At 36.0% G+C, this 14,313-nt stretch overlaps 1 protein-coding gene across 1 annotated transcript in view; it reads right to left on the bottom strand.

The window, feature by feature from the left end:
- ADAMTSL1 (ADAMTS like 1) overlaps positions 1-14,313 on the bottom strand; it is a 486,156-nt gene that overhangs the window by 356,131 nt on the left and 115,712 nt on the right. Inside the window, 1 exon segment of the mRNA XM_075727091.1 lies at positions 8,147-8,266. Coding sequence (XP_075583206.1) covers positions 8,147-8,266 — 120 coding nt within the window.

Here is a 14,313-nt window from a genome sequence, read left to right as displayed (position 1 = left end):
AAACTGAAGCTGACTTAAATGTAATCTTCAAATAAGGATTTAATAAGACAATTATGGAATGTTAATTAAAAATGCCAACAGATTAAACACATTCATCACGATTTAATTTAGTATGTGGCAACTGATTATTGAAACCACATTGCGCTTAATGGTACTGCAATTGAGGAGGAGCATTTTAGGATTTATTCTGATTCTGTGGTCATCCATTCATAGCTTTTCAAGTAACTACCATTCTAAATCTAGATATTAGGAGCAGAGTAAATGCCACAAATTGTAAATGCTGCTTGATTCTGACCATGTACGGGCTTTAGCCAGGTCTACAAACCCGCTTGCTGATTCCTTTATCTGAACATGGAAACATACGAGTTTTGTGTATAGGTATGCTTGTACAAAGTCACTTCTAAAAGTTTATGCTCTTGAATACCATCACTATAAGTTTCATGGCAACCATGAGATGAGGACCACATTAATAGCCTTAAAAAACAAACAAAAAGAAGAAAAAAAAAGGAAAGAGACCTAGGGAAAGGGAAACACACTTTCTGGCACTGACAGTGAAGATGTTAGAACACAGCCTTCTGATCATTGGTGTAAACTATATACCCATCCACCGGTGCTTTTTGCTGGTACTGGAATTGGCATTGTCCTACTTAACACAGTTCAGGAGTAACAGTTTCCAAACCCCTTTAAACCAAAATCCTAGACAAGAGGCAACTCAATAAACCAAGCCAGGATATGATGGCACACATGGCAGCTAGGAAATATGCAGGCATACAGACTTACTTTTAGGTCAGAAAACTAAATTTAGACTCTGAACACTGCCAGTGATTTTTCAGTAGTATAATTTTTCTAGGAATAATGCCCTGGCATAGCTTAGTGTGACCCAAAAAGGAAAAAGTTTAAGCATTTCTAACATTCTCTAATCCCTCCAATGTGCTACCTCTCCCTTAGATAGTCAAAGCTCCTCAGGCTGGATTCTCCAGCCCTCATCCTCAGGAGGCAGCCTGGGCCTGTGTGAACAGGGAATGGAAAAAAATAAACCCCCTTTCATTCGCAGTGATGCTGAGAGGCATTGACCAAGGGTGGAGGACTGCAGACAGAGTATCTATTAACTGTAAGAGGCAGTGTTGATCCCAAAGCTTCTATGCCTATATTCGGTGCAGCTAAGAAAGCTCTGTACAAGTGGGAGGCAAGAGAAGCATTCTTGAAAAGCTTGTGGTCCTCAAGCATCACTCTTTATAACTACCCAAAAAGCAAAACTGAAAGAATAAGCTGTGATTTGTTTCTCTAGTCTTTTTCAGACAACTTAGTAGTGAGCATTTACTAAAATGTCTACATTACTTCAGACTTCTGAGACCCATGTTGCGAACATGGCACCGAGGTAGGCATATGCACATATAAAGGGGTATGTGTACCTATATCTGCAATTAGTTATATATGGCATATATGTATTATATATACACATACAAAGAAAGAAAGAAAACTAACAGTACTTCAAAGATATACCAGCCTAAGACAGAAATATGAAGGTATGAGGAATGGTAAACTTGGAAGCAGCTAAAGCTATGCAACTACATTTTTTACTAGCATGATCAGTTAATATTTATAAAACAGAAAATCAGCAAACATTTGCCTAGCAGCAGAAAAAAGTATTCTTAGTCAAGGATGTAATCTAAGTCCAACAAAAAGTAGCACTTTCCTCCAAGACTTTTAAATGAGCTACTCATTTCATCATCACTAGTTGTTAAAATATTGTAGCTCTTTTCATTCATGCTTTGCCTTCTATAGAACAATTCAAGGTGAAGTTCATGACCTCAAGTAGAGGAAGAAGTTTGGAATACCTCAGGTCAGTACCCTGTCTTCCTTGCTAGAGCCCTTTTATATTATTCTTTCACCTACTTGATGCTTACCTTTCACCCATTGTACCTTAATTAATAAATTCCATAAAAATTATTACGTAAATTTTGCCAATGATATAAAAAAGAGGAACTGCTCACTTGAATGAAGTAACACCTTACAAAACAGTGATGTTGAATGTTTGCTTTGAAAAGTTAGATCTACACGTTTTGAGTGTAGTAACTCTTCTTAACTGATTTCCTTCATGAACTATTTACACTACAGTTGCAATTTACAGTTTCAAAAGTCTTTTATTAAAATGCACAGAAGCAAGACTTGCACACATAAAGAGCAACCCCATATTGTACTCGTGCAAAACAAGCTACTAGTTATTTGAATTATGCTCATGTAGAGTGGAAATAGTGTAATGAAAAAAGAGTTTCCAGTACTTCATTGAAGCAAACAGAAAAGCTGCTTAATCTGATGGAAACTAGGGAAATTTTCAGTTGTAGGGAAGAGGTATCTGGAACAGATATGAATAAATTTAACTCTATTTAAGTACTGTGGTAGACCAAACAGTGTTCTATATCATTACATAAACAATGGCTTAGTTGTGTTTCAATTTTTCATTTTCCTAATGTGGGCAAGGCTAATAACTCAGTCTTTCTAAAAACAGCCTCCTTTCCTTCTGCATCAACTCCAGCACTAGATACAGTCACGGGACAGTTTTGGCAGCAGTGGGACCTAGATTCAAAACTTTGGAATGTAATCTTTTTTCTTCTGAGTTGTAGTGTCTCAATTGGTTTTCTAGCAGAAAAAGAAAAATATAGGAACAGTTAGGGATCCAAAATATTCAATGGTCATGCTTCTATTTTTAAAGGGATGTAAATAATATCATTAAGAAGCAATCAGCAAAATGGACAAGAAAGCATTAAAACATTTTGGTATCTCAGTATTTGTAGACATTTAGAATTAAGGCAAGTAGGAAATAGAATGCTGACAGTCCATCTCTTTTTTTTTTTTGATGATCCACACATCTCTAAAGATATTTAATACTTTCTCTTCTTAAAGCAGATGAACCTTTAAGATAAAAACCTTGATCAATTTAGAGCAATTTATTCTGGAGGAAAAAAATTTTTAAAGTATAGACTGAAAAACCTTTCAAAACATTTGTGGCAGAAATGATTTTCACTGAAAACAGTCCATGCTCAAAACAGTAAGCGGATAAGTAGTCATGAATGTGGGTTGAATCATGAGACAGAAGTTTAACAAAAGAATTTTTTTAAGGATTACTATGATATATTAAAGAACCTGACAATTGTCTGTTGTGAGAAGAGTAACACAAAGGATGATGTTACTCAGTAAAATCAGAACACAATTTATCAGCCAGTGGCCAAGGGATTTTTCTGAACTGATGAAACACCTGAGCCAGGTTATATGGAAGAAGAGAATCCCACTACCTACAGTCAAGTTTCCATTTCACTGAACAAACTGAAAAGGCTGCTCTCATCTCTAAAGGTATGAGATTCTCGCAGAGCAATGATGTTTAATCTGTGGCTTAGGGGCATCCTGTTGTTCTAAAGAAACCAAGTGGTTATGGCACGCAAGCGAGCTTCACAAACCATGTTCTGCCATGCCATGCAGCTGCTACCAGTGGCCTGTGAGAAGTCTGTGCCCTAATTGTTTCCTACTGCTTTCCTTACCACCTCAGATGAAGCCCCAGTTTGATTTGGACTTCTCTAAGGGCATTATTTTCCAGGGAACTCTTAAAAAAATTTCTGGTCTCTGGGTGCAAGTAGAATTTCAGGCAGCTCTGCTTTACACCCCAAAACACTGAGGTCCTTCTCATGGTTTTGCCAGGACAGACTCATGATTTTCAAATAACTGGGTTGGCAACAACATGCATAGGACTGTTTTAACCTGTACCAGGGAGACCTGTTCTCAGCAAAGAGCAAATACAGGGTATGGCTAGTCATAGAAGAGTCCCTCATATCACCAAAGCATTTTTCTTTATCTGTCATGTCATCAGTTGCATGAGGCAGGCCCTGTAATTCTTGCAGTCTGGTGATTTCCCATCCCTAAGGACCTCAAAGCAGGATTCTGCAGCACCATTTTATAAATGTTTAGAAATACGTGATCTTTAGCTGAGAAGTTTGGAAATTCCTTAGTCAATGGGCTGACCATCCTCTACTGTTACACATCAAATAATTCAGAGTACAAAGGAAAAAAAAATTATGGCTCAAAAAATAGCATAAATAAAATGTTCATGATATTTAAATTCTGAAAATTATCCCCTCCATCTGAAATGTGTAAGCCGTATGTTGTAAATACCAGAATCAACTATTACACAGGAAAAAAAAAAATTTAGACACTCATCTTAGATTTTCTCCACTGTATACAGGGTTTGCTTTCATTCTTGCTTCATAATGATGTAGAGAAATTCTAGTCAATAACTTTATCTCAGAATCAGACCTCAGCACAGAAAACTTTGGATTTTTATCTAAGTTTTTAAATAATTTCTCAGTACAAGAGTCATTTCTTATAGAGTTGCCTCAGGATTCATGAATATCAAATAGTATTATCCCTGGCTTTCAGGAACACACAATGAGGAACTTTTAGAAAATTGTAGGAGAATAATCTGCAGGATGTTCCTGCCCTAGTTCTTAAATTATTTTCAATATATTTTTTCCAGAAAAAGGATGAAAAAGACAGAAAAACAACATAATTTAGGAATTGAGAGTTTCATGCCTCAGTGGTTTCCTTTGAATAGTTTTGTTAGTGTAATCTCAGCTATTGGCTTTGCACAGGACAGAAAATGGTAAAAATATAAATCTTCCTCTCGCTTCTAGTAATTTCCCCCCTGAAGTTAACGATGGTGGAGCTACATCAATAGACTTGGGTTTTAGTGCTTATATTGAAATGGAAACTCTAAGACCTAATGGCTACATAGTAAAAGGATAAATCACTGTATTTGCAAGGATCAAAATATAATTGAAAGATAAGGAAAGCATCTCTGTGAGCCATTTCAATGAGCAAGATAAAGCCTACAGATTGTACAACAGGGCATCCACTATGGTACAGCAAAAATGTGACATACAGTTCTGCATTCTTCATTGGACATTGACTATAGCAAGTTAAGATATTTGGGCTAACATACTTTTTAACACACAAGCTTGCAAACAATTGCTTAAAACCACCTCACAAGCAGGTTGCATGAATACTACCTCATTAAGCATATTTGCTGTAGTAACTGGTTACAAAAAACAAAAGCTCTGTTCATGTCTACAACTTTTGCTGGGAATTGCAAGGTATTATTATAACACCATTGCTAACAGCTTTAAGGCATAGGCCCAGAAAGCTATACCTGTCTGCTCGTTGACTGTGGCCATTCTGTCATTTATACCTTAAGAGAATTATCTGGCACCTCTGGAAATTCACCTCTTCTCCCAAATGGTTATGGAGTTTTGGGGATATTACCTTTCAACATCAGAAGTGAATCAGCCTTTTTGGATGCTCTCACCTACCCACAGAAAGAGTCATACATGGTCTTTTTTAGAAAAGTGAAGACACATTCTTCAGACAGTAACTTCTAAATCTGGATCACCAGCCTGAATTTTCCCATTAATTTTCCCAGAAAGCATCACATCAGCTCATGTCATCATCAGGGGAAAATACAAAGGTTAAAGATTTTTATAAATTATAATTAAGACACTAGCTGCACAGCTTTCATTGAGGCTCTCCGTGCATGCTGATTTTGAAAAGTTGCAAACAGATAAGCCTACCCTATGTTAGTCACAGGACTCCTAAAAATAATCAAAGTGGAAGTTTTACTGGGGAAGTATGATAAAAGAGGCTGTTTTCCCCATGTCTCATTTGTTAGAAAAACATCTTTGGAGTAGATTTTCTCTTCAGATACACCATGACCACAGTGGAAATTATGGGGAAAAAAGGGTTGGTCCCATGAATTGAGAAAGGTTGATCCTGAAATATAGCTTGTGCTTTCTGTTCTGGAAAACTATACTCTACATCTCTGCCTCTGGAACAGTTTTTGTATCACTCCAGCCAAGCCACTTGTAGCATATTTTCTGATATGTTAGTAATCACATACTCTTTGTTCTTGTAGGTGCCTTACCTGTTATCTTCAGCTTGACAGACAAAGATGCTGAGCACTCATGATTGCATCTGAGGTCAATAGTTCCCCTCTGAACTTGTTGCTATGTCAGGTGAGGTGAATTGAAAAAAATGGATCATTGTGTCTCAGACAGAGCACTCAAGAAAAGTAGCGGGTTTTGATGTTAATGTCTGTGAGCCTTCGAGTCTACATCCGTAAAATAGGAGCAATATCCTGCCTATGTCACAGAAATTTAGGAAAACAAATTCACTAATATTGAAGTAACAGAAATTTAGAATAAGTGCCAGAGAAAAGCCCATGTTGAAATTAATGCTTGTCTTTGAAATGAAGTCTGTTTAGCACACAGTAAACAAGTTATGAGACCACATATATATTTAAAATATTTCAGGCAAAATGCAGAAAAGTTACTTCAAGCTCTTCCACGCTACCTGTTCCCTACTGAATCAGTCATGCAGAGAAAACAGTATGTGCTTCTGCAGTTGAAGATTATATCAGAAAAAGATTAGGTTGGAATAAAAGTTCCTTAAGTCATACCTAAAGAAAGATTACAAAGTCATATTTTCTGTGCTATATTCTTTCAGTGTAGCTGTGTTTTCAAGAAGATCACAGGAATGACCCAGCATCCTTGTGAAATAATAATAAAAAAGAACACTACCTTGAAGTCAAATCTATGAATAATTTACAGAGTACTTTCTGTTTCTGTGAACACAATCACAATACACTTATGAACAAGCATAAGACTAGCACAACTCAGAAAAACAATAAATCAGTTCACTGGTACCGACAAAACGGTAATAAAATGCTGCTTGCTTCTCTGGACCACAGAGAATAAATGGTTTTAATGAATAACAGTTTCAGCCATACCTCTTTGATGAGTGGATGGGGGTAGCGGAAGACCAGCACTGTCTGTTCAACGAATCTTTATTGTCTTGGCAGTAAAGTGGTTACTTGATACAATCCTGAATTGTCATAAAATTACCCACAATGGTTGAACAAAATATTGGTTTTGCCTGATCTGAAATCTCTTTTAGCGGTTTTAAAGCACTAAGGATAACTTGTCTGAGAGCAGATGGATTAGCACAAACACAGTGGATTGTTTAATGCCTTCACTCCTTTTGTTAACTGGATTCTTTGACCTGAGCAACAAGACTTATCAAAAGATATCCACCCCATCCTTCCAAAGTCCTAGCTCTACATGCTCTCACCGATGATAATTGGCTAACATTCACTCATGCCCTAAGAAAGGTAACTTCAGGCATTTCCCTCTGAAGCTATGAGAAAAAGCTGATTAAAAAGGCGGTAAGCATGGCTATGCCAACAGTTAGTTATTCCAGAATCACTTTCCTTTCCTCTTCCTATCTTATAGAGGATCCTACCCTTTATTTTGAACTTTAATCCCTAAAATACATCACCGATTCATGGTAATATCAGAAGCTAATGCACCACCACTTCTGTTAAACCACACTGTGCTGGACATCATAATATATAAGCCCTTGAAAATATCAGACCTGTAAATTTACTGCAGTTTAAAATCAGCTGGCTTGCTTTATTTCATATTAAAGCATGATTAAGCATGACTCCAACGTTCTTAAATACCACATTCTTTTCTTCAAAAACATCTGAGAGTAGGCTGCTAGACAGACATGAAATCCTTCAGACCTGAAACAAATATCTTGCCAGGCATATATAGAAGAGACTGAAAATACATTTTTCATAAAACTGTTTTCCTTGTTTGTTACTTTCCTTGGTGCATTTTATAAAATTATTCTTTTCAAAGCATTATTTATTTTTTACAAAGCCTGTGAATTTAACTTTACTCATTCATATTTAATAAAAAATAAACTCCCTTTGCCTCTGTAAATCAAACAATGGCAGCAATTTAGACTGCCAAAATTCTGAATGAGAAAAATTTTCATTAGAAAGCAAAAGATAAATCTGTGTTTCTTTTGAAAAAGCCTGTCCTTAAAATAATGAAACCTCATATGCATTTGACACCCATCCTATGAACAAGTCTTTAATTACAAGGAATTTCCAATATTTTTAGGGTGACATTTTTATGTAGCAAATCTAGATTTGTACCTTTTCATAAATTGATGAAGCAGAATGAAAGACCTAGCACAAAAATCTGTATTTCTGCAAGCATTTCTGATCAAATATTTTAAAGTAATAGAAGATTCCTACCGGATCTTCTGTTTTGTGGTTATTCAGCAAATCAGATAGGAAATCATCATGAAGACTTTCTCTCCGAATCAGTGTAAATTCACGTAGGAAAACTGCTCCTTGATTTTGGTCTCCACAAACCTAGAAAGAAAACATGATATTAGGAAAAGTGAAATTTTAATTCTATTATAGACACAATCATAAAATCCAGATAAATCAGACTGGAAGATTAAAATGTCCACTAATGGTCCTTTGCCTTCCGTTACTAAACTCATTCTAACTGGTCAGCATTTGCCATTAATGAAAGACATGCATTTGAAGAAAGTCAGTAAGTTAATGAATAACTGTCATTTACATGAGACTCTGTTGCAAACTAAGTTTCTATGTTGTTACTTACAGCTATGGTCTATAACACAGTTAACAGTTAAAACCTCTTTTGTGACATGAATTAATATTTAGAGTGTATTTTTGCTTTTTGGAACAGATCATGTTTGTCCAGCATTTTGACTGCTCTATCATAAGTTAGCACTTAAAACTTCTGAGGGCCAGAAAAAATGTATATATAAGTACTTTGGCTAGCAAACTTAAATATGTACATGCATTCAAAATTATTTAAACTAACTTTACACCTATTGTCTCCAAGTTTAGGGAGATATATAAGTTCTTTGAGAAAGAGGTTGTTTTATCAGGAAGTATCTAACCAATACCTATCAAAATGTCCCAGGTACTATTATGGTATTGTGATAGTTTTTGGAAATAAATAATGAAAACAAATCCTTTTCTTCTTTGGTTATCCAAACCAAAGAATGATTTTTTTTTTGGTTGGTTGGTTGGGTTTTTTGTTATAAAAACCCGTGAAATATCAGGGAGGGCTTTTTACATATTAATGGAATATGTTGCTTTTCATTAAGACTGACTATAAAGAATTCTGCTACAGGTGAAATATCTATACAGGTTGTTAACCAGAAATAGGAAGTATATTATCAACTGGAAATCTTGTAGATTTTTCAGTTTTTAGCACTTCACAACATATTTTGAAGGTGACTCAGCTTGAGAGAACAGTATGTTTTATCACAATGGCTACGTATCAATATTTTGTACTTTAGCATTTGACAACAGTGACTGCAACTCTAGTATGAATTAGGCAAGTGTAACAATCATAAATTATTTATTTATATGAGATACTGATTTATCTTTCTATAGAGGTATGTGAGATACATGTGCTTGGTAATTGTGGAGTTTGGAGTTTCTGGTTTCTTTTTCTGTTTCTCCATCTGAAGGACAATCAGGAATGGTAGATACGGTATTTCCTCATCTATTTAAGATAAGCACAGGACTTATAAATAGGCTGTGGTTATTACTCACAAATGCTGTATTACTAAATTTATTTTACTGAGAAGAAAGTCCATGCTGTGGTGCTTGTATTATAACTGTTTCTTGTATTGATCCTTCTGCACAGCCAGATGCCATAGTTATCCTGGCTCTACTTATCCTAGCTGAGAAGTTCAGAGAAAAAGAAGGGCTTGGGAGTACCATGAGTATGATGTGTAGGGTCCAGGGGGAAGATGAAGTATAGATTTGCTTTGCCACTCCCTACATGTGAGTTGGTATTGCTGTTTGGGAGGAGGCAGTCATCCCTGCCAGCTAGGAAGTGAGATCAGAGCTGCTGCAAAGCTAGTGCAGCTATAATGGGGTGACTAGAAGGACATGAGCTAATAAAATTGAAGTGGGGCATGGGAATATTTTAATATGAAGTGGGTGATGGGAAGAAGTAAGAGTCCCTGAATCCAAACTTTATGCTGGTTACAACAGCAGACTTTTTCCTCTGATGTAAGTCTCTTGTATCTAGTAGTAAAATACAGGGCACGCAATTCTTTTGGTTGCTTTGAGCTCCTCTGCTGTAAATTTTAAGTGAAAGAAAAAAAAAAAGAACACTTGCCATAAAAGTAACAGAGTTTTACAAGTGTGGGGTTTTAAAATTTATATTTAGCTTCCCATCTTGTGAATAACATTGAGAGATACACCCACTGATATTACTCTTGCATTATTGAGTCATGGCAATCAAGAATCCTCAGGGGTGTCAGAGGAAGAAACATGCATGTGTCCAAAAGAAAAAGAAGCCCTGCTACTGACACATATTCTTTTTGTAATAAAAATTATGGACAAATTATTATCTTACAAACAAAAATGTCCCTGAAATAGCTCATATTTCATGAAAATATTTCATCCCAGGAATGGCAAAAAATGTTCAACAATAAAAGTTATTTCAAGAAAGGAAATCTGTAGTTTTATTTTACTTTCAAGTAACAGCCTCTACTTGTGTTTGTAAGCACTTATGGTCATGAAATGTAATCATAAAATTATGTTTTATTAGGTTTTCTTACAATTTTACGCTTCTAATTTCAGAAGTCACATTACAGTGTAAAAATGTCACTTCCTCACCAAGGAGTCACCTTCCTACTTCACTTATTTTGCCCCTATAGGAATATACGCAGATTCTGCAAAATCTTTTCCTTGTAAGAGCAGTCAGCTTCCTGTTACTACAATTTCTAACAGGTTTTCAAAAAGAAACCAAACCTACTAATTGCTGCTATATTCCCAAGTTATCAATAGTTAAAATAAAGACTTCATAAAGAATGCATTTGCAGTATCAATAATCTCAATAATGTATTGCTAACTTTTAACACTTAACTATTTTCCATATCAATATTAATGCTTTAACTGCTGGTAATTATATGGGAGGGAAGTAGGTGCCAGAAGCATTACTCAGGAACAACAGACAGACCAAGAGAGTCATCAAAAGCCATTGGGATACTGAGGATGAAGGAAGATGAGACATAAAAAACAAGAAAAGCAGTAATGAAAGCATGGGGTTTGGTTTGTTTTTTTTTTTACTCAACAAATCTGAATGATAAATTCTTGAAAAGAGGAGAGAACTGAAAAGCATACAGTCATCTAAAAAAGCTTATTCTTATCTTGATCTATATTCTACACTTTTCTGCTTTGAGCAGTAGTTCCTCCTGGTTTTACTGTAATTTATACATCTGCTGATGAAACTTAGTCCTGGTAGAGTATGGTCATCCTTACTGAGAGAGCTGTACTCAATCCATTTAAGATGAGTGTCAGTAAATTGGATTAATATCCAGAAAGATTTGTTTTCCATTTTTCAAGTTTTCTTAAAGTCTTGGCTACACATATATCACCATTTCATTCTCTCAGTAAACTTATCACTGTAACACAGCTGCCACATCTCTCATCTTTGCTCCCTCAGTTTATGATCAGACAAGCTTAGGAAAACAGTCTCCAAAAATAAGGCAACAGAACCCTTCTTAAGCAGTGAGCAAACCATACAAAGAAGGAGTGGCCTGGCAGAAATCTGACCCTTAGTGGCAGCAACCATCTGCAGCAATACGCAGTTTTTCAAGAACCTGTAAACAACATTGGAAATGAGGTTTCGCTAATGCATGCATGAAGATCCACAGCATAGCACCAAAGTTTCTCAGCATGGGGAAGCTATCTGGGTATTCAGATGCCCAACTGACATTACAAAAGACACTTTTATGAAATTGAGGTGAGACAAAATTCCAACACATATCTAAGCAATAATATTTTTCTCTCACTTATCTCTCAGATTAATGTAAAAAACCAATTTTTTTTCCATTAGATCCAGTGGTGTGAGTCCATGGGGCAGAAATCTTTGAGCTGTCAGACAGACAAATACAGAATTAGAAAATAAAAGACCTAACAAACCAGAGGGTAGAAGGATGCATCCCAGCCAACAGAGTCTAAGTTTTCTTGCACTAGGGTATTGTCCCACTGTGGAAGCAGCTTCATTAATTTTGCTGTGACCAGCAAAAAAGCAAACTACTAATAATTCTTTGTTAGCAAGGTGTAATAGTGATACTTTCCTGAATTCAAGAGGCACAGAAATACACAATACAGGCCAGGAATCTGATGTAATAATCATGGTACCTTCTATAGCACCTTTCTCAGCACAAAGCTGAGGGATTCCAAATCATGTCACTCACAAAGCAGAAATATCAAATGTGGCCTCACCTATTTATAATTAACTATTTGGGAACATCCCAGGAGTAGTTTCAAGGCAACAGTTGCTCATTCAAATCTTTTCTTATTTTGGATATTCAAAGCCCAAAGCACCAGAAAATTATTACTAACATCAAAACTTGAGGCAAAAAAAATATGTACTGGTTTATTAAAAATGCTTCTTCTGACAAAATTATTTTAAAAATCAGGTTCTTTAAGCTCACTGGTTTTTTTGAAAGGCCTAGAGTGTCTTGACAATGATAAGAAGGATTACTGTTCCTTATTAGTAACATCCTTAGGCATGAATCTCTTGGATTTTATGACAGAACATGAAGCATATGACAGAAATTAAGGTATTAAATACCAGAAAGGTAGCAATGACATTTATAGTGAGGGATGAGGAATGCAGGCTTTTAACAAGCCAAGTTATTGCACAACAATTTTTTTGGTTTAAACTCCACTCTAAACACTGTAGCAACTTGTGCATGTATTTCAACTCTGAATTACTCTCAATAAAAGCTAACAACAACATTCCACTTTATTGCCTGAATGTTTCGAAGTGAAAGAGTGCCACAGTTTTATATGGGTGACAATTGCTTTACTGCATCCCTCAGCCCTGCAAGACACAATCACATAAAAAGAAAAGGCATCCTAGAAGACTCACAGGTGTGTCTAAGCAGCTGCTAGGTGCCAAATGAATTTGATCAGTACCACCTGTGCCTCAAGCAAATGTTTAACAAAATCTCGTAGGAGTTCTGAAATAAGAAAATTATTATTGTTGCCTTTAATCTTCCATGGTTTTGTGCTGCAGTTTTGATTCAAATTTTCTTTTTCTTTATTCTCCAAAATGGAATTAGAATTGGTAGAGAGGGCACAAGCACAATACCAGGTCCCAAATTTAGAAGTGATTATAGTTTGTCTGCAAATCTGGATTCTGAAAAGTGTTTGTCTTTACCGAAGTCCATGTAAAAACTGAAAATATGCAGAGATTTTGCAGCCTGATTCTGCCACCGATAATCATTCTGAACACTTTTCATTCCTTCATGGAGAGCCAGAAAGCTATGTGCAATTTAAAATCTATTCTGTCTGTTTCCTTCTGGGAATTTCTTGAGCACATTATGTTTTTCAGAGGAATACACACAAAAGGAGATACTACCCTATTTAATTAAGGACATCACTCTCTGAATGCTATGTTTCTGTATTACACATTAATACACTGGTCCTTCAGTAACATTCAAAATTTTTCAAACAGGTTTTCTAGGTCCCCATAGGGAAATATACAGGCCCAGGTAATCAGAGAGGCTGTGTCAATACATTTGTAATAGGTTGATAATTTGAAGCCTTTATTTTCACGAAGTCAGCTCTTCCTTTAAACAAAGACTAGAAGAATCCATGTCTAATGTGAACTGAGAGATAAGGTAGACTCAAAAAAAAAATAAAAATCTGATTTTTAGGCAGAGGTAGTAATGCCTCCAGCTTAGATTTTTTTCTTTCTCTTTTACCATTGTGTTCTCACAGATTGAACGGGGGCTGTGAAGATGACTGTTCTCCCCATGAAAACTTCCTTCCCTTCTATAAAATTTAGTAGTTTGGATTCAGTCCAAATAAATGGTTTTCTTGCCAGAGAAGCAACAAGAACAAAACAAAAAAACCTTTTTTGTCTTTCACTTTTGTGAGGTCAGACAAAATGGTTTGCTTCATTTCTAGGCCACTGTAACAAAATTAAAGGAAACTGTAGGCTATTGTAATAAATCTGCCACAGGTGACAAGGTTAAGTTCCCAGTCACCCCATAGTCCAATGACAAATGCGCTCATGTGGGTGTAGGTAGCTTTCGCATGAGCATCTCCATTAGTGGCGTGCTGGACAGTCACCTACTGGAGTGGTGCAGAAGTACAGAAATTATTTAACGCCATGTGAGAAGGCAGGAGAAAACTCAGGTGATTGTACAAACGAATATCATGCAGTCACAGCATGTAGAAAGTTTATGAAAAAGTAGTCAGATTTTTGGGATGTTCTCTGTGTTCTCCTCCCACCTTCAATTCTTTATTACCCTTGGAAGAAGTTCAGCATCTCTACTGAAGGTAGAACAGACTGTTCCAGGTCTAAACTAACTGCTATCAGCAGGATTTCTTTCTATCTTTCC

The sequence above is a fragment of the Pelecanus crispus genome, chromosome Z (assembly GCF_030463565.1).
Source record: "Pelecanus crispus isolate bPelCri1 chromosome Z, bPelCri1.pri, whole genome shotgun sequence".
Classification (NCBI taxonomy): domain Eukaryota; kingdom Metazoa; phylum Chordata; class Aves; order Pelecaniformes; family Pelecanidae; genus Pelecanus; species Pelecanus crispus.
The sequence above is the reverse complement of the archived record's forward strand: the minus strand, read 5'-3'. Positions and strand labels throughout refer to the sequence as shown.